Raw genomic sequence first — 21,760 nt, 5'->3', positions numbered from 1 at the left:
AAATAGCATACATTAAATTCTATTGCCCTGCATTCATTCATATGGAAATATACTTTTAACTGCAGCAATACGATTACGCCGAAGGCATGCCTTGGCATTTTACACCTACGCCCCTTTAAACAGCAATTGTGCCTCATGGGGAATCGTTGAAGCAGTATACGTTATTGGTTCACATTTGGAGTCTCTTGTTGAAGAAAGCAACATTTAGTAATCCACTTTCAAATTAGGAGTAAATTCTAGACTTTGCATTTGTATGGAAAAGTGTAAAGGTATTGGATTTGTTGGTGTTTAATATTACGTCTGTGGCTTTAGCCTTTCAATCAATTAATCAGGGTTCTTGTAAAGCACGACTAATCATCCGTGAGGGTCTCAAGGTGCTGGGGGTGGGGGTTACTGCAGTTCATTCGCAGAGCCAGGTCTTGAGGTCCTTCCTGAAATGAGACAGTGACGGTGATTGCCTGAGATGCAAAGGTGGGTAGTTCCAGGCTACAGCAAGTTATGAGAACATTGTTGAACTTTGTCTTGGGCCATCACTTTTGAATGATGTTTTTTAAACTGACCACTAAATGCCGGCAACTATGTCTATTCTATTGACACTGATCATTGGTTCTACTAGACAGGCGACAGCTATTGCTGGAGTAGGTAAGTGGCATTATGGAGGATAACTTTCTCCCGTTTTAGTAAGTAGTCAGCAACCAGTTACAAATATAGGCTAGTGCTCTGCACTGCTCAATTAAGTTTGTCTCATATTCTGCTTCCAAAATATGCCTTACCACCATCAATCATACTGGGAGAAAAGAAAAACAACAGCAAGTGGATTCAACAAACGTGTGTGTTTCCTTTATCTGTATGTCAATATATGTAAGAGAAATGTCTGTAGGGTTAAACTGACTACAGTGGAAATAGGAGACGCAGGACGTAGGGTTTTTTCATAGGAGGAGGAGGACGGCAAGGATGGCGAGGAGCAGGAAGGAGAGTGGTCAGGCAGATGAGGACGCAGCCTCGCAGGTAAGTGCCTTCTTTTTTATTTTTTTATTAATTTAGGAGGGTGGAGGGGCTGGCTAACTCCGCTCTGCTTCTGACAACTCTCGTAAAGAACAAGTCCTGGGTAAATCAATTTTGCAAAATTTCTAATAATGTGTGCATTAACCAGAACATGTGTTGACTGGGCTTTGTGTTTACAGTGTTAAGGTGCCTGACATGACTTTAAAATCTGACAAGGCAGAAGTAGCTCTGTTTGTCAGTTTGTTTCAATCTCATCATTGTTTTCTATGTCAATCCACTAAAAGGGCGGGATCTAGGAGTAGAGATAGTTGATTGCAAATGCTGTAGACTGCTTTGTAGTCTCAATGATGTATTCAATTGCCACATTAATCTTTAAAATGTATGTAAGCCTTATTTTATTATTTGTTTGCTTTTTGTAGTTGTTGGCTGCCGCGGTCCGTTCATACGGGCAGGTGGGCCACGTCCTCGCCAGGAGTGCTGCACCTGGTTTCTGGTTCGCTCGCACGTTTACCTCCCTTGTAGGTCGGCACAGCCAATATTCTTTTGGGGGGTGCCTGGCTCCCTGGCTCAGTGCGTGGGCCATACTGGCACGGGTTTCACCCGTTTTTTAAAAATCATTTTATGCTTCTGCTTTTTCACTTTTTCTTCACACTTACTTTATGTTACCAGTAGTTTGCTGCCTATAGACTAGCCTGGAACAGCAATCGAGTTGCTGGACCCTCATTTTTAGTCCCTGTTTACCTTGTCCATCTGTTTTAATCTGTGCCTGCTGCACTACCACGCGAGCAAGCCATGCCTCCTGCCCTGCCCCCTTTTCTCAAGGCAGTCCACTTGAGTCAGTGCATCCGCGCAACTGACGCTTGCAGCGGGCACCGCTTTTGTGCTAAAGGCACGCTTGAGGCAAGACCGTCTGCGCCCGTCCGTGCACGGACAGCATACAGCGCCAGCCACTCTGCCTCCTCCTCGTTGAATTCTCCAGCTGGTATTACCTACTCATGAGACTCACTTCTTGCACTCAACCGCTTAGGTAACTTTAGGAATTGCGATTGTTTCAATCTTTTTTCCCTACGTTCTTCCTTTCCCTGCATATGCCGCACATGTGGCTTCATTCTGACTGTCCCTAAGCCTAACTCAGTCGATAATACTATTCACAGCTTGTCTGACACCGTGCCCTCACCCTTCTTCATGACCAAGAAACAACAGCTTGGTTCACCATGTTATGCGTTCCTTTGAATGTTCATTCGCTAGTATCACAGCACTGAATTTGCTCTCTTTTTGGACACCCATCACACCTCACTTGCCCGGAGGTGGACTGGCAATTATCCACTCTTCTGACCTTTACCTTCACTGTAGTCCTCTCTCATCACCGCTCCGTGAAGCTCTTCTCTTCGGCGCCCATTTGTCCAGCAGTCTTTCCAAGGTATTCTCATTTAACGCCCTCCTGGACTGTAAGCGGTCTTCTCCCAGGACATCAGTCAGCTCCTTGAAGCCGACATTCTGAAAAGTGACCTAATGGTCCTTGGTGATTTTAATTTCTATCTTGATATCCCGAGCAAGTATGACAATGCAGCTCTACTTCAGACACTGTCCTAGTTTGGTTTAGATCAGCTAGTAATGGGCCCTTCAAATCTAGCTGGTCACACTCTGGATGGCATATTTTCCAATAACCCTCTTCTTGGAAATATTAGACTGCTCCTGATTGTCTGGTCCAACCATAGGGCCATTCTTTTTGATATTTGACTTAATAAATCTAGCACATCGATCCAGGCAAGACCATCCTGGACTCTATCTAGCACTTGGAAAAAATTTCCAGCTTCGTCACTCTCGCATCTGCTCGTCTCTACTCTTCCAGCTTTCACTTGCGACGTCAACTCGCCAGTCTCCGACTACACCAACTGGCTCAACACGGCAGTTGTTACTCTTGCACCTCTTAAAAAATGAGGATCACATGGCAAAATCCATCAGCCATGTGGTTTTCTGATGATCTAGAGGCCCTTAAACAGGCGTGCAGGAGGCAGGAAAACTGCTGGAGGATCAGTTATGATGACCTGGAAAAGTCCAATCACAAACTTTGTCTGGCTAGGTAAAAGGTCTTAATTCGCAATTAAAAAACTGCATACTTCACCGCTAAAATTGAGGCAGCCATTATCTTTACAAAATAATTGTTTGCAACTGTCAGAAAACTCACGACCAATACTTTTTCCATAATCACAGACTGCACTCAGGGCCTGATTCACAGAACTAACTTAAGACAAAATCCTAAACTTACTACTTTTGGTATTCACAGAAGTTAGGGTTTTGTCTTAAGTTTGTCTTAAGACAAACTTAAGACAGACTTGAGACAGACTTAAGACAAACTTAAGACAGACTTAAGACAGACTTAAGACAAACTTAAGACAGACTTAAGACAGACTTAAGACAGACTTAAGTTAGGATTTTGTCTTAAGTTTGTCTTAAGTCTGTCTTAAGTCTGTCTTAAGTCTGTCTTAAGTTTGTCTTAAGTCTGTCTTAAGTCTGTCTTAAGTTCGTCTTGAGTTTGTCTTAAGACAAACTTAAGATAAAATCCTAACTTCTGTGAATACCAAAAGTAGTAAGTTTAGGATTTTGTCTTAAGTTAGTTCTGTGAATCAGCCCCATAGTGTTTTTGCAACTTATTAGCAGACACTTTTTGATTGGAAGTGGGCGAGGCATATAACAACTTTTCTTCTTTCTATTCTACACCTTCCTCCAGTTTCCAGTCAACCTCATCCCTGATTATCACTCCCTCACTTAGTATTTTTTCACCTCCCTCGAGTGCTGAGGTTACATCTCTGCTTAAATCGGGCTCGCTGGGTGATCCCTGCCCTCCTAACGTTGCCAGTCTCGTTGCTGATACAGTCGGGTCTCCCTGACAGAATTATTTTGCCTTATATGTCTGTCAGGTGTTTTGCCCTCGGCCTAGAAGAAAGTTTCGATCCATCCACTCCTGAAAAGTCCTTCGCTCGATCATCGTGATCCGAGTAGGTACCGTCCAATTTCCTGCTTACCTTTGCCGACTAAAATCATTGAAAAAGTTCTCAACATCCAGTTGACTAAGCACATTCAGGTTAACAGCCTCCTTGATCCCGCCCAATTCGGCTTCTGTGGCGAGCACAGTACAGAGACTGAATTCATCAAGGGAATTGAGTCGATCAGAACGGTGCTTGATCAGGACCAGCGGTGGTCCATGCAGGTAAGTGCGGTGGGCGGGCAAGTAGACAGAAAAATTAATAAATAAAAAAATCCTATTCTGTCGTATGTCCACATCTGCCCCACCCCACCGTGCATACCTGCACAGACTGCTGCTGATCAGGGTGCAGAGCTGCCCTGATCCTGCTTGACCTATCAGCAGCCTTTGATCCTTTTCATACTGTTCATTACAGGCTGCTGAGGGAACCGCTGGGTAGACTCGGGGTGACAGAAGCTGCTAGGGAACTGATCAAGTAATGCTTCTCTGACCACAAAAACTCTGTCGGTCTCTCTGACTTTAATTCCTCCTCTTTCTCTTTTCCTTGTGGGGTCCCCCGAGCCCTTGCTCGCTGTTTCTCATTTCAATCTTTATATTACCCCCCCGGCTGAGCTTATCCGTTCCTTCAATTTTGCCCGAACATCCTACGCTGATGATATGTAAATTGACGTCTCTGTAGCCTCCCAAGATAAAAACAAGCCTGCCAGGTTTTCTAACTGCATGACAGCTGTCAGCTCCTGGATAGCATACAATTACCTCAAGTTCAACTCCAGTAGGAGGTGCTACTGTTCAGAGCATAGCCGTCTTTCTGGTCCCCTCATTGGTGGCCAGCTGAGTTGGGCTCACTACCTAACCCGGTTAAGGTGGCCAAAAATCTAGGCGTGTTGCTCAACGACACTTTGTCGTATCACAACAAAATTAACCCAGCCACATCTGCTGCTTTGTTCATTCTCAAAACTATAAAGAAGATTCTACATTTCATTCCCTCTCAGCTACAAAAACCAGTAGTCACCTCCTTAACTCTATCGAAAATCTACTACTGCAATGGACTGTACCTGAATTCACACCACTTAATAAATTACAGACATTACAAAAAACTGCACCATATCTGCTTCTCAAGATTCAGCGACATCACTGAATTTCCCAAGTGATCATATCTTTTCATTAGCTGCCGGTCAGATCCTAAATCATCTTCAAGGCACTTTGTCTTGTCTACAAAGCACTTCATGATCAAGGCCTGGCCTTCTTCAGGAACGCCTTTACCCTGTATGTACCATTCAGGTCTCTACGCTCTTCCTCTGCCAATCTACTTGCAGTCCACAGATTCAGTTCTTTGAAGTGGAGAGGCCGAGGATTTGCCTTTGGGGCAATTAAAGCCTGGAATGCCTTCCCTTATATAATAAAGCCATGCCCAATCTACTTGCCTTCAGGAAATCTCTTCAAACTTTGCTTTATGCTTTTTGAACACTTTTTCTTTCATTCCCTCCTTGTAGATATCTCAGCTAGCACAAAGACACCCCATGGGTATCCGAGCACTCTACAAGATTCATTAACATAACATTACAAGAATAGTGTCTGTAAGGTTTAACAAAGATCATACTAACAGGCGCTCTTTTTGTTCCGTCAGGAAGCCAAGAGCTAGACATGCGCTAAATATGTATCGTCCTGGCTGCCTGATCTCAATCTTCCCAGGCTGAGGATTTCACAGACCTGTGAGCTTGACCACCTCAACCTGGCAAAAGTGCCTTGAGGCCCACCCCCTCGTAAGGAGGAGGTAGTGTCACTGTTTGCCTGGGACCTAAAATGCCTGGGGCCAAATATCAATCATTGACACTTCGTCACAGAGTGGAGTGGGGTCAGCAGTTTCACTGACCCCATACTACTCCGTGACGGGTGAGGGACTGCTACCTTCCCTCATCGGCTAACATTAAGCTGGCCGATGAGTGAAGGCAGCAGTCCCAATCCTCCTGGAACGTCCAAGGCTTCCCTCTAGAGTTTGGTGCATGCGTGTGAGCATGTGAGGATGCATGTATGGATGGATTTGTATTTCTGAGTGAGTATTGTAAATGGGTGTGTGTGTGCACGTGTGTGAATGCATGGGTGTAAGCGATTATATATTTTTGCTTGGTTAGCCCATCCCCCCTCTGGTAAAATTACTGGCTGCCACTGGATGTTGGAGTCCCCTAATTTGTTCTGCTTCTGTGATTTTGGTAAAATAATGCCACAGCCAATAACACTAAATTTAAGCAGTAATTGTTTAGCTTGCGGTCCTGCGATTTTCATTGACACTTCTAAGCTTGGAAGACCTTCATTACTGGACCAAATGTGAACCTCACTCTGAACCTGCTGGAGCTGCAGAACCAGCAGCAATGATCTTGTGTGTCTTAGAATGCTCGCCTTGTTTGTGTGCTTTTATTAAAAATCAATCTTTACAAAAATTCTATTTCATTCTAGGTTTATTCTGAAATGGCCCGAAGTCACCTTGTTGGTGCATCATTAATGTATCTGTCCTGTATCTTCCCGTGCAGACCAGCACAACAGAATTTTTGGCACATTATACACAGTACAAATAATAAAATGGATTACACAAAGAACAATACAAATATCTATAAATTCTGCAAATATAAAACATGCATTTTCTACATATAAGTACACTTGGAATATATTATACATATTCTTGGCGTATAAAATCAGTTCATATAAAAGTCATTTTGCTTGTAGCTGGAGTTAGCTTAAACCATACAATTTGGACCAAAATCCATTTATTAGCCTCATCCTTTGAGAAGCATAAGGTCCGTTATTGACAAGTGTTGATCACTGATTCTTTTATTAATTCACAAAATGATGTATGTACAGGATACTCAAATGGATGAACATATGATACTGTGTTTTCCACGTCTAAAAACTGGTACTTTATGAATATCTTTTCAGGTCCCAGTATGGTTTATCCAGCTACAGTCACGTCTCATTATCAACAAGCAGTTTGCATGTATGTCTAAGATGGACCATAAGTTAAATCTATATGCCACATAAGTACTTTATAAAAATATGTTGTGTTTCTGTTCAGAACCACATTTTACCTACTTCCTGTATGTAAAGCAAAAGACGAATCTGGAAATAATATGTATCTCTAAGCCAGTTCAAAATGATAGTATTCACAATTAGTTGTATGTACAGCATATTAGGCCAGATGTACGAAGGATGTATACGAAATTTTGACTGGTAATATTATTTTTGGCATGTACCAAGCTTATTTTGCAAGTCAGTAATTTATTACCCACTCACAAATTAGGGTTTGCGAGTCGCTATTAGGAAAGGGCATTTGCAGTTGCCACCAACTGCAAGTTGTTGGTAAGCCATTGCAAACACTTTTTGTGGTTGTGGGCGCAAACATTTTTTAAGAGCAGACCTACTATTAAAAAACGAAAAGGTAGCTTTTCATTTATATTTTGAAATGTATCCTGTTTTCCTTTAAGGAAAATGGACTGCATCACAAAAAAATAAATAGCTTTATTTAAAAAGCAATCACAGACATGGTGGTCTACTGACCACAGCGGGTCACTAACCCTGTGATTGTAGCCATATTGGGTCGCAAATTGCGACCTGACTCATGAACAGTAATGAGGCGGATCTATTTGCTCCTCCACTGCAAATCGCTTGCAGTGTCAAACACACTGCTGTAAACCGCAGTTTGCGATTTCCTAACAGCGAATCCCTGAAATTCGCTATTAGTAAGTCACAAAAACACGCAATTTCGTTCACCTGGCCCATTGTCTACATTCAGTCAAAGTGAATCTGTGAATGGTCGAGTGATGCTGCATTTGCTCTTCAGTCAGCTAACCCAGGTTGCTAGCTGTTTCACACGTTAGCTCATCAAAAAACATATTGTCTCACTTTGCCCATTTCAACCCCTTCTTTGCCTCTCTTCTCCACTCAAAGAAAACAACAGCTATCAGTTTAAAGATTGTTTTCACTCAGGCCCGGTCTGCACTCGGTGATTGACTGCAGCATTGTCTAATGCCATTAACGTCTACTCATCAAACAACCAGGAAGAGCGTAAATGACATCACTCACCTTTGACCTCCAAGGACATCACAGACTAGAACTGTTATCAAACGCTTTGTCCCGCAATAGGGCTGTTTACTGCCTGAATGCTGGGGGGAAGGGGGAAAGTAATGAAAAACAGGGATTTTGTGGGGCAGTGATAGGGGCATCAACAGGCAGGCCAGGGGTAGCAGATGTTACCTCAGTTGTCCCTAAGGGACGTCCAGGCTTCCTAGGGAGAAAGTTGGCACCTTTGTAGCATAAAGAAGTGCTCAGATTTATTGCAAGGAGGGGGATATCAGCACGATTGTGATGGAACCCATAGATTAAGAGAGGTACAGCCTCTGGACAAAGGAAATATATGTTGAAACATTTAAGCAAAGTTTCCCTTTATCTAGGCCTTTAAATTCTTAAGAAATTTGTGAAGGACCTCTTTGAAAAATAAAGAAGCATGAACTGATGTTCATGTAAATAGAAGCTGAGCCCTGTGTGGTAGGTTCACGTCAGGTTGTTGCAAATACACCACAGAAACAAAAAGCATGAAAATCATCAAGCTGAAAGATATGCTAATGTCTTTGCTTGAACAAAGAATATTTTTATGGAAAAAAAATATTTTGCGAAAGGTATAACGGGGAACAACATTTTTAAATCCTTGAATTTTAAGGTGGTTTGTCACAGGAGATAGTTGTTGACCCTCTGTCACACTAATGTGTATTCTTTATTTTCTTTAACTGTGATGAAGAAGTAGACTTATGGCAATGTCGGTGCTTCTTATTTTGGGGAAGGTTATCCCTCACTCTATTCATATTCCCTAAATCTGAGTGCAAACCATCTTTTGTTTTAGACTCTCCTCTTTTGTGATCAAATGTGCGCAATTATTGTATTCAAACTGTACGTTGACCCGGTGGAGGCATTTTTATCCACGATCCATTAACTGCTGAATTCATTCTAAAGAACCCCTTCTTCGTTTGTGTGCAAATCACAGTCAAGCAAAATCTTTAGATACAGCTTCTACAAAATGTGGTGCAGACATTAAAATGGAAATTGTACAAATGATTGTAAAGACAGAGAAAGCCACTAAGCACAACCGGTCTACAACAGAGGCTGCAAATTTCCACTCATTGCAAATAAGTTCATCTTCGTCTTGGCTTCGGAACCTGTTAGCAATATATCGGACTTCATTTAATATCTTTGCTAAATCTGGATCACCCTCTGAGTGATGCATGTTGTGAAGAAGAGTTTCTTCTTCGGACGTAGAGCAGGTCATCTTTCCACACATTACTCCAGAGTCTGTGGTGGGAGTACACTCCAGGCCTTTAAATCCAAGGTACAGCATGTTGCCGTTGTTGGACTGTGGGCCGCTCACAGTGTTCAGCTCCACGCTTGACGTACTAAAGCGGCGCTTAGAATGCTGGCAGGCTGAGCGCACTTTGTGTTCTCCAGGCCGTTTCATTCTCAGAAACCAAGCACACCAATTCAGCAAGATATTTCGTGTCTGGAAAAAGAAAGCACAAACACAGCACAGTGCAATGTGAGTAGTCCATACACCCAAAACCAAAAATGAAGCAATGACTAAATAATAAGCTCAAAATCTTTTCATACCTCATACAAGGAATAGTATATAGAAGTATTGATTCTAATGGATATCCACCTCAATTGGCAATTAACTAGGAAAAACTTTTTTTTTTTAAATGAGCAGTGTAGGAAAAGTTCTATTTTTGCATGATCACCCCATTTTTGGACAGATGCTGCTCGGTTTTTTGACCCTCTGCAATGGAATTATGATAATCAGGACACATACATGTACTCTCAGCTCTAAAAAAAAGGTTGAAATTAACTATACACCTAATTGACATATTTAACTTACCTATAAGTCCCTAGAATATGGTATGTAAGTTAAATTGCACTGGCGGACTGAATCACATATTGTGCCACCACTAAGGTGACAATGCAAGTCTGCTATCAGAAACCTGACTGTGCAGGTTTAAACTATACATTTCACCTATCAAAATAACATCTTTTGATGAGCCTAAACTCTCCTTCTAATATTAACAAGCCACCCCTAAGTAAGCCTTATAGCCTAATAGGAAAGCGTGTATGGTATTTAAAAGTAAGACATGTAAAAAGTGAATGTAAAATATGTCCTTACAGTGACAAGGCCCCATAAGCCTTTTTCACTTTAACAGGGTTATCTGTTCCTTAGGAAACCACTGGGAGTTAATATTAAAATACAATAATGTTATCTCCGCCTTGGAACCAGCTAAAAACTACATTCTTGGACGTTGTAAAATATTTATTACAAATCCAATTAATTGGTAAAGTTGGATTTGTACTACATTTGTTTTAAAAGCATGAGCTTCCAAATGTTACCAGGAGCTGAATAGCTCCATGATGGCCTGTGAATATGCTACCCGAGCTGAAAAAAAGGCCTTGGGTGTAGAGAGGTGTTTTATTCCTCTCACAGGATGACCATCTGGGCAATGCCCCGGAACTTAATTATCATCAAAGAGGCTCACACTCTCACAGCCAGATGATACAAATTTCTGGGCCTTTGTCTCCCAGCTAGTGAGGCACCATGCTCAGTGGTAGAGAAGCTGCTTGTAGAACCAGTCTTGAGTGACCGTGGAGGAGGGGGTTGGTTATTTCCCTAGCCATACCTCTAGGATAAGCACAGCACCTCTGCACAAGGGAATAAAGGTTCTGCTATCTTGGATTTACGTAGAGAAAGGCACTGTGGGATTGTTTGCATTAGGGCACCCAGTATCTGCTTCAAAAGATGGTAGGGTTACCCCTGGCAACTTTTACCTTATTGGTTAGGGAGGGGCTAAGAGAAACTTTACATACAGCCTTGGGCCAAGCATAGATGTGCAACACTCTGGATACCCTCTTCAGAAAACTACTGGACCTGTGGAAGGCAGAAGAAGGACTGCACTAGATGCTGAGACCTGTGTGGAGAACCATAAGGGCTTGACCTGCACCCACTTTTACCCAAGACAAAGAATTGGACTCCAAGGCTCAGTTGGCTGACCTCCTATTAAGTTACGGAGACACAAAAGCTGCAGAAAGTCCACTTCCTGAAAGATCCCAGCTGACCTGTTTCTGAGGTCTGGAAATGTCAGGCCTGTCGGGGTCCTGACGTTGCTTCTGCATTTCATGGAGCGCTACAATACTGGGATGGGCATAGGTGGAGCCTGCCACCGGATGCCAGCAACGCAAGCATGACAGGCGTGGCTTCTATATAAGCCACACCCACTGTACAAATGCCGCATGCAATCTTTATTCGAAACACGGCGTCCTGCGTTGCAGCTTCTTGTCATTCCTGTTCCCTCACCCACTTCAGTTCTTGGAGAAGTCTGTCCCTCGCCCACATCAATAATCAATACTTTGGAGAAGTCGGTTCCTCACTTGCATTTATCATTTGGTGGAGTCTGTTCCCTCGCCCGCTTCAGTCAGGCATTTCTGCCACAAGCAGCACTGACGAAAGGCATTAGCGTGTTTGCGCCACAAATGCTCCGCTAAATTACCAGATATTATATGTACCTGAAACTCCGTGCACTATCTCTGCCTAAAGGATCGAAACTTTGAGCTGCATTGTCCTGAAACATTCCTTTGAACTCTGAAAAAAGGTGGGATGGAAGTGCTTGAGGCTACTGGGGTCGGTAGACAGTTTCTTCTGAAGGGGTTTGACTTCAGCGTGTTTCCATTGCTATGGGAAAGTGGCTGTGGTGATGGATGCGTTGAATATGGTGGTGAGTTTGCTACCGATCGTCTTGCCTCCCAGGTTGAAAATGTGGTGAGGACAGGGGTCCATAGGTGTTCCTGAGCAGACAGAGTTCATGAAGGCCATGGAATTTTGCATGGTGAGCTGGTCCCAGGTGGTAGGCATGTGGTGAGGTTTTGAGTCTGAGGAGCCCACACTTGGCAGAAACAACTTTCATGATCAGATGTAGGCCGTCACCACCTGGATGAGATACAACTGCCTTAAGCTCAACTTGGACAAGACAGAAGACCTCATCCTGGGGCCCAAAATCTCCACCTGGGAAGACTCCTGGTGGTCCACCATGTTGGGAACCCCCCACACCCACGGACCACACATAAGACCTTAGCATCATACTGGACTCCTCACTCATGGTGAACTGCCAGATCAGCGCTCTCTCTTCATGCTTTCACACCCTTTGCCTGCTTCAAAAGACCTTCAGATGGATCCCCACTGAGACCAGAAAGACAGTCACCAACGCACTTAACAGCAGACTTGACAACGGCAACGCACTCTACGCAGGCGTTACCTTAAAACTCCTCAGGAAACTACAGAATTTTCAGTACACCACAGTCAGACTGGTCCTCGACATCCCCCACCGAAGCCACATCTGCGAACACCTGCGAGATCTCCATTGGCTTCCAGTCAACAAAAGAATCACCTTCAAACTCCTCACACACGCATATTATGCCCTCCATGACACCGGACCAGCATACCCGAACCCCCATCTCTCATTCTACGTATCCACCAGTCATCTCTGCTCCACTGAACTGTCCCTTGCCACCATTCCTTGGATCCGCACGACCAGGACTGTAGGAAGATCCTTTACCTACCACACCACCAAAGCCTCGAACACCATGTCTCTCCACCTCAGGCTATCCCCATCGCTGACCCAATTCAGGAAGGATCTCAAGACCTGGCTCTTCGACTGAACCTCAGCGCCCAGCAGGACCTGCTTCCCCCAACCTCCCAGTATCGTAAGACCCTCGTGGGTGAGTAGTAGGCCTGGGCGTAGTTCGCGGAGTTTTGCTAAGTGGAATTTCGCAAAGTTACAAAAAAACTTACCGTCCGCGATCGCGAACTTACTGTTCGCCATCACGAGTGGGGAAAAAACTCTGCTGCACTTTGTGAAACGGAGGTTTTTGCACTCCACGAGCTCCGCGGAGTGCACAAAACTCCACAAACTTTGTGAACAGAGCAAAGTTCACCGCCCAGGTCACATTTAACAATCACTGATTGATTGATTTATTGATACTGCAATTGGAACTGGCCTCAATATGGTTGGCAAGGGTGCTCCGTTTCATCTTTTCCAGGAGTTAGTTGAGCGATTTTTTTAAGGCGGTTTGGTCTTTGGTGTCCTTGCTGCTGTGCCACATTCTTTCAAGTGGCTTGCAGTTGCAATTTGTAGTTCTCAGTTCTGTGGTGTACCAGCTGGACAGTTTTGAGGGTCTCTTAGGTGATGTGGGCTTGATGGGGGCAAGTATGTCTGTGCAGTCGGTGATCCAGGCAGAGAAATTCTTTGACAGCCTGTTCTAGGTTGGTTGAGGTGACCGGGCGAGAGGAGTTGAAGGTATCAGTTCAATGGATCTCTGATACTTTGCTCCAGCTTCGGTGAGAGGTGTTTGGTGGTGGTGCTGGGGGGACCTGTGATGGTGGAGTAGATGATGGCATTGTCTGTCCAGGTGAGTTTGGTGCTGTGGCTGTACTTAACGTCTCTGGCCATGAAGATGGGGTTCAGTGTGTTCTGCGATATGCAGTGGGTTGGTGAATAGTTGAGTGAGGCCAAGTGTCTCCATGATTTTGAGAAGGTTGATGTCATCTAGATCGTTGAGGTGGAAATTAAGGTCTTGGAGGAAGATGTACTGCTTGGAGCCAGTGGAGAGCGAGGTTTTGAAATTGGGAATGGTGTCACAGAAGCTGGGGTGAGGTCCTGGAGGTCTGTAGGTGAGGGTGCCTCTTATGGTGGTTTTGCCATCAGTGTGGAGTTGGAAGTTGAGATGTTCCATGATCGAGGTTGCTTTATCTGCAATGGTGAAGCAGTGGATGGTTTCCTTGTGGATTATGCCATTCCACCTCCGTTATGATTGAAACAGTCTCTGTGTGTTAAGTTGTAGCTGTTGGGCATTACTGAGGGAATGTCAGGTGCATATGGGGGTTAAGCCAGGTCTTGATGAGGAAGAGGATGTTGGTGGTGAAGAAGGTGAGAGTGTCCCAGATGTCAATGGCATATTTGCAGTGAGATCGTGTGTTGAGCAGGAAAAGTGCAGATGTTCTGGGGTGGTCGGTGTTGTAGTGGTTGCTGTATGTGCAGGTGTTCCAGTGTTGCAGTCGAAGCAGCAGCGCTGGCAGGCGTATGGTCCTACGGTAGATCATGGCAAGGTACGGCAACAGCTGCCAGAAGCTCTCTCGCCAACTCAGGAGACCCTATGTACTTCGATAGATCTTGATTTGCATTAACGGTAGAAGGGATCCTAGGGGAGCTGGAATAATGTACCCAGGGTGATTTGGGATACTGTGTGGGAGCTCTCACCTCCCACCCAAGCCCTCATGAGCTTGCATCCAGCCCCATCTGTTGCTGATTCCAATGCTGGGATGATGTCTATCATTCATAGATGAGTAGGTTTTCAACTTAGTTGTCATTGCTGCTTTACATTTGTTGATTCCCTTTCCAAAATCCTGATTCCAGATTGGGCAATTCAGGGATTTACACTATTTAGTGATTCCTGCCAGTCAGCCAACTTGTTGGACATATAGGGATTTGTATATAAAGCTTGTTTGGACATTTAGGGTTTTGTATATAAAAGTAACTGAATCACACAAAGAAGCAGCATTCACCATCACATGATCAGTTATGAAATCTGTTTTAGTTATCTCCCTATTACATCAGCACAGTATACGGTAGGAGTGTTAAAGACAATAGAGGGAGCCTATAAACAAGAGAATATTACATATGTCTTTAATCGAAAGTTTCCTATTGTTGTCAGATTGGAGCAGTGAACAGTGTCAAGAAAGGCTTGTGACTTGGTGACTAGAAAGACTCATGTGATCTGAGGTAGTGCCCTGTAATGAAAAAGCAGCCCAGAGGAAATTCCTATGAGGTGTTTTTCAATCTGTAAACTTGTGGTATGCCCACTCTGGTTAATACTTGCAGTCAGGAAACTGTTCTTATCTTTGCATGCTCATTTTATAGTGCAGCCGGATTCTAATGTTCACTGTAATTGTTCAATCAATCAATCAGCATTTGTAAAGAGCAACTCTGTCACCCTGGAGGTATCTGGGCAGTGGGGTGCGAGGTCGCAGACGAAAAGCCAGGTCTTGAGGAAACAGCGGGAAGAGGGAAGAAACAAGCAGAAAAAGGCAAAACGGAGAGCAGAAAATGTGCATAAAAGGCAAAACAGAGCACAAGGCAGCAAAACAACTAGCCGAAAAATGAGCAGAAAAAGGCGCAAAAAATAGAAACAGAATGCCGAAAAACAAGCTAAAAAGGCAAAACAGAGGGCAGAAAAACGAGCAGGAAAGGCAAAACAGAGCAAGAAATGAGCAGAGGAGGCACAAACAGAGGGCAGCAAGTACACAGGCAGCAGAGGGTAGCGGTCTGCGGGCAAGCTGGACAGGAGAACTGTTGCAGGGGAAGTTGGCATGAGTACCTGCTCAATAGGGTCTCTCTGCTGCCTCCACTAAGTAGGTCCTGTGGGAGGGCGGGGCGCTGGGTGGAGGAATGAGGGAAATTGCGGGAGGAGAGAAACGACAGGAAGAGGAAAGAACTGAGTGGAAAAAGGCAAATCAGAGGGCAGGAAAACTTGCAGAAAATGCAAAACAGTGGGCAGAAAAACTAGCTAAAATAGGTGAGACAGAGAAGAAGAGGCCAAAACAAAGGACAGAAAAACAAGCAGAAAAGGAACAACACAGGGAAGAAAAATGAGCAGAAAGGGCAAAACAGAGGGCTGAAAAATGAGCAGAAAATGCGAAACCAAGCGAAGAGGGCAAAACAGAGGGAAGAAAAATTAGCAGAAAGGCAAAATGGAGGGCAGGAAAAATGTGCATAAAAGGCAAAATAGAGGGCAGAAAAATGTGTGGGAAAGGCAAAATAAAGGGAAGAAAAACGAGCAGAAAGGGCAAAACAGAGGGCTGAAAACAAGTAGAAAAGGCAAAACAGAGCAAAGAGGGCAAAACAGAGGGCAGAAAAATGAGCAGAAAAGGAAAAATGGAGGGCAGGATAAACGTGCATAACAGGCAAAATAGAGGGTAGAAAAACGAGCAGATAGGCAAAATTGTTAACCGCTGTCATTTCAGATGCTGTCCAAGTGGATGTGCCTCGGAGTATTAGTAATACGCTTTCAAAAGTGTTTTGACAAAGCATTGTACAGTCAGTGAGACAGTACATTTAAAGTCCAATATTTGCACATTAAGGAAACACACACACACATTCTCTCTCTCTCTATCTATCTCTTTCTCTCTCTGTCTCTCTCTCCCCCACTCTCTCTCTGTAGGTCTGACTACCGACCGATGTAAGAGAGCTCATGTCATCACAAAAAAAAAAAGTAAACAGAGAGGGGCGTTGGCTCTGCTTTTTGTTGATCTTCTACTTTATAGGCATTTATTGGGCAGCACATGTGAAGAAACATTATTTACGTACTAAACTTCACTGGAAGGGGGCTTTGAATAGTATAATGCCATGAAAAATACAGTAGGAAGGAGTTATACATTGTAAATTCTCAGACACATTTTACATCGTGAATACTATGAAAAATACTTTAGGAAGAGGTTTCACATTGTGTCTAACATGGGTTTTATATTGTGAACTCTACGATAAACACAATAGCAGTATGCAATGAAGTATGAAGAACTACAGTAGGAAACAGTTGGACATTGTGAACTCTGTCGCTAACACCACAAGAATGGGGTTTACATGCTAATTGGCTAATTGGGTGTACATAATGTTTACACAGTAAAGTGGCTCCAGTATAATTAAAATAATAGGTTCCTACTGTCACAATTGAAGTCCAGTAACTCCTGATTGCCTTTGGATGCACAGAACTAGTTCTCACAATCCTACAACAACTGCAATAGAGGTTCATTGCTATTGCCAGAATCAAAGAAGAAGCCATCCCAGCTATTATCAATCTCCAACAGTATTCCCTGCTTTAACGCCACGTGCTTTAAGAGCTGCTTAGGAAAACACCACTGAAACAACAGCAATAGTGCAACATGCTGTGTGTGCCAGTTCAAGCAGGTCTGGTACAAAACAGATAATGCACTGTGGAATACCTGACCCTGCATCAAAGTGTGATGATGCAGCATGTGGAGTAGGCTGGTGGACAATGCATGTGGCAGCAACAAACACATGGCTGGCCACCATGATGGGCTCTTTAATTGCAGTATGTATTGTTTAGGCAATTGCTGGGCCTCCCCCCAGAGATGCCACCTCCCCATGATGGCAAAGTGGCAAAGGCAGTTGTGAGTGGGGAATATGCTGCACTTTGCTGGTGTATCTGATGTGTGAGTATCACGCTTTTCAGTGCAAACACAGGTACATACTCTTCACGTTGTGTGCAATACAGTGGTCTGGTGACCAAATTACTCACATCAGGAACACTGTACCTCACATGCACCACCTGCATTAACAGAACTTTGTTGGACATGTTTGTTTGGAGTCAAGAGAGCTGGAATGGCGTTGTGGTTGGAGTACTGAGAACTTGGAGGAGCGCAGTTGCTCAAAACAGATGAAGACCAGTGCATGTGAGGCTGGAGGCAGATTTCCAGATAAAAGGGTGAATATCTGTGACCTAGAGGAGGGGGCTAAGACTTTGTTTACAGGCATAAGCGGTGCTTGGTGGCATTAAGAACAAGAATTTGCAATGCAATAGGTCTCGTTTTAGCTATTGGCATTGTAAATGACAAAGCCTTTCACTTATCTGTTTTGACAATTTACATATAAATAAAAGGCATTGGGACAGATGTATCAAAGGGTTTTACCCATTCTGTGTCTATGGGAAAACATGGTCATACATACGGCCCATTATCTTTTACAATGCCAATAGCTCAAACTCTTGTAAATGCAAGACCTATTTTATTTCATAGAAGCTGCTGCAATTGTCCCGGGCTGCTTGGAAAGTGAAAGCATGCATGGCGCACTGAATGTTGCAAGAAAGCATGTTGTGCCTGTAGTAGGAGAAACTCATTAAAGAAAATATTTAGTCTTAAAGCACTAAGAGATACTGTGTAACAACAGAAGGTAAAGGGCCAGTCCACATGGGAGGTTACAAATGAAGACAAGGCACTAGTAAGGAGGGACTAACAAGCCTATTAAATAATCAGAAGCCAACATTTACAAATGACAATGACACACGACAATGAACAATATTGGCGGAAGGTGGGCAGAGCTTCACATACATACTCGAATACAGCATGCCTGGCAGAGCAGCGCATTCGCTGCCCAGGCTCGACCTAAAAAAGGATATTGCAAGTCCGTTCTCATTTTCATGATCTAATAAAGAAAAATTGCATTCTCGGGAGGAGCATTTTTCTCGGAAGGAGCACTTTTGTTAGGAGGAGCACTTATGAGCAACATTTGACATTTGATTGTATGACGCAATAAGTACGTATTGACAAGGGCAGTACCACACAGTCCATCCCCAGCAGATGTGCAAGCCTACTCCATGTGCCAAGTTTCAAAGTACTGTAATAAACTCTTCAGAGATAGATAGTAAAAATGTTACATGACCCTCAAGACAACATCACTTTGACCCGGACAAAAATAAGACTCTAATTTCACATAAAGCGGTCACAAAAAGTGTGTCTGAACTGTCTAGCAGTGAATCAGAAATTAAAGCCACAGAACACACACAATATGGAAACATATCCACATTCTTTATTTTCAATTTTTTGTGTGCTTGCTTTTGTATATTCATTTTGACTCATGGCGACACACCTATTAAACAAGACTGTAATAGAAACAATATCCACCATTATTCACTTCCCACTCAGTTACCGATTCCTAATGTCATTTTCACCTGCCGAGTCAGCCTGGCTCTCAAGAGACAGGACCAATGTCTCAGGCACGGCGGTCAACACAAGCAGGCAAGAAAGGGAACTAACTGATCAGAAGTGTATAGCGCAAAACGGAATATTTACCCACCAAACACTGCTTGTGAGAGGTATAATGTCTGCTTTGCGCAGAGTAAACTAGGCGCCACTACCCTCTGACAGGCTGAAAGGCCTGAGGTAGAGACGTAGAGCAAAGCACACTCTCTCAGACTCTGCAGCGTTGGCACTGGGCCTTCCAGCGCTGTGTCTTGGCAGCGAGGCCCAGGGAAGTGGGGCCCCTCCGGCACCTGCTCCCTGCAAAGATGGTAGTGAGGTCCCTTTTCCTGGGTCTTACAAAGCTGGGCGTCTGACTCCTGCCCAGCCTTGCCGGGTTTTCTGATGCATTATCACCTCAGCAACACAACTGGCCTAGACAGACAGCAAGGGTGGTTTGTTGCGTGCAAAATAAAGCGTTTCTCTGCAAATCCCTCGGCACCCCCGCATTCGTGAATCACAAGCATCTTTGAAAACCATGGGCTTGAAAAACACCATGAGGAGACAAACTGGACAAGACAACACCCTTTCCTGAGGCGGTGACTTATTTCACCCAGAGCAAACTAAACACGTGTAACTTTAACCATTCACTCCTTAGGAACGCGTCTGCGGAGGACACTGAGAGAAGCAAATGGAATGCTATGATTACTTACCGGTAATCCCCATTACTCTTAGTCCTACTCGTCCTCGACCCAGTCATCACTAATGAGGTATTCCACAAGACAGGAAACAAAACAGGAAACGCTTTTTAGGCTCCACCCACCCTCCCGTCAGGGGCTATAAGAACCCAGCCAACCAAAAGCACATCCTGACATACCAAGCAACAAAGGCCTGGACAGGGAGGGCGGGCGGGAAGTATGACTGGGTCGAGGACGAGTAGGACTAAGAGTAATGGGGATTACCGGTAAGTAATCATAGCATTACCTCTACATCCCTCGTCCTCGACCCAGTCATCACTAATGAGGCATACCAAAGCACCCCCAACAACAGGCCTTTGGCAAACCACACAGAAAACAGAGACCGAACACAAAGAGGCGTGCAGCAAAAAATAGTTTAATGAAAAACACAGAATCAGGGAGGCGGAACAACCTCCACAGCACGCAACACACCACAACCGAAATTGGGTCGGTCAGACAGAGCACAATTCAAGCGATAGTGCCTCACAAAAGTAGACTCAGAGGCCCACGTCCCAGCCCGACAGATTTCATCAAGGGAAACCCCATGAAAAGCAGCCCAGGAAGCAGAAACACCCCTAGTGGAACGGGCCTGAACACCAGAAGGGCAAGGCAAACCAGATCCCTGTTAAGCCAAAGAAATAACAGACTTGATCCAGCGACCAAGAGTAAGCCGAGACGCAGCTTTACCCTGACCAGCCAAACCAAAAGTCACAAAAAGGGAGTCCGAGGAACGGAACCCCGCAGACCGTGCAACATAAAGGGATAAAGCACGCCGCACATCCAAAGAGTGAAGCAACAACTCAGCAGGGGAAGAAGGAGAAGGACAGAAAGAAGGAAGAATCAACTCCTGAGAGCAATGAAACTTAGAACGAATCTTGGGAACAAAACCAGGATCCAAAGAAAGGACCACCGCGTCATCCAAGATACGCAAAAAGGGAGGAGAACAACGCAAAGCAGTGAGTTCACCCAACCGCCTGGCAGAAGTCACAGCAACCAAAAACGCCACCTTAAAAGAAAGAAACTTAAGGTCCACCGACTCCAATGGCTCAAAAGGAGCAGACTGCAGAGCACCCAAGACCAAAGAGAGATCCCAAGGAGGAACCGGAGAGCGAGAAGAAGGAGATGACAGAGAGAAACTCCGGAACAAACGGGAAACCAACAAACCATCCGCAGGAGGAAGAGAAGCTGGATCCCGGAAAGCCCGAAGAGCAGCCCACTGGCCCCTCAGAGTAGACAAGGCATATTTCTTCCGAAACCCATCCAAGAAAAACTGCAGAATGGAAGCGATAGGACAAGAGACAGGAGAGAGACCAAGCCCCGCACACCAAGAGGAGAAAGAAGCCCAATGTTTAGAGTAGGAGGACAAAGTGGAACCCCTACGAGACCCTTGCATCACAGTGATGAGGTGATCAGGCAAACCCCGGACCCCAAGCGACAACCGTTCAACCTCCAAACCGCCAAGGTGAGAGGGACCAGGAGGGAAGGGGAGGGGGACCTCAGGGGAGACGGATAACGTGGCAGAATCCAAGGAGGGCCCACCGCCAGGTTCAACAACAAAGGGAACCAGGACCTCCGCGGCCAGTGAGGTAAGACCGCTGTGGAAATATGGATTTTTCTGATCAGTTATGTCCCCTATCTTGGACCCCAACGGTTCTATGTGCATGTTACAAATACATGTATGTTCCCTCCAGTTCCAGTTATGAAGACGCAAACACATGTGCGTCCACCGTTAACATGTCCTCTGTTGATCCGCCATGAATGGGCCGGATATTCCATTCCTAAGTACGAAAGGCCACCGCCTTTATATGGTTCACTTATGCCATCTTACAGTCCAGGCAAGTAGGCCCTGATTCTGTCATCAAACTCTTCTTGCCTTCTGCCTCTGAAAGCTCCAGTCTGAGCCTGCATCTGTGACCATGAACTTTGTCTCATTCTCTGCGCGGCTCACGAAGCCTGACATCAGCCTGCTGCCTGCCAAAAACTGTATTTCACCTTCGAAATTATCTGCTCCGTTCCCTGCCCGATGCATTCCTGTCTAGTAGTTTAAGTAAACATTCTTCCAGCTACCGAGCAAAGGCCCGGCTTCTCTGTCTTTATGCAAGTAATTCATAGCCCTGTTACTATGGAAGATTCCGCCCTCGCATCTAGTGTAGACACTTAGACGCTTGTACACGCACTAACAGCCAGTATAGTCAGTATAGAATAAGATTC

At 44.6% G+C, this 21,760-nt stretch overlaps 1 protein-coding gene across 1 annotated transcript in view; it reads right to left on the bottom strand.

Moving 5' to 3' along the window:
* Window positions 1-6,437: 6,437 nt before the first annotated feature.
* CHRNA7 (cholinergic receptor nicotinic alpha 7 subunit) overlaps window positions 6,438-21,760 on the bottom strand; it is a 402,919-nt gene continuing 387,596 nt past the window's right edge. The window contains exon 10 of the mRNA XM_085644057.1: window positions 6,438-9,530. Coding sequence (XP_085500183.1) covers window positions 9,021-9,530 — 510 coding nt within the window. The 3' untranslated portion in view covers window positions 6,438-9,020. The remainder of the gene's footprint in view (window positions 9,531-21,760) is intronic.

The sequence above is a fragment of the Triturus cristatus genome, chromosome 3_1, assembly GCF_964204655.1.
Source record: "Triturus cristatus chromosome 3_1, aTriCri1.1, whole genome shotgun sequence".
NCBI lineage: Eukaryota > Metazoa > Chordata > Amphibia > Caudata > Salamandridae > Triturus > Triturus cristatus.
This window is presented reverse-complemented; position numbering and strand designations above follow the sequence as displayed.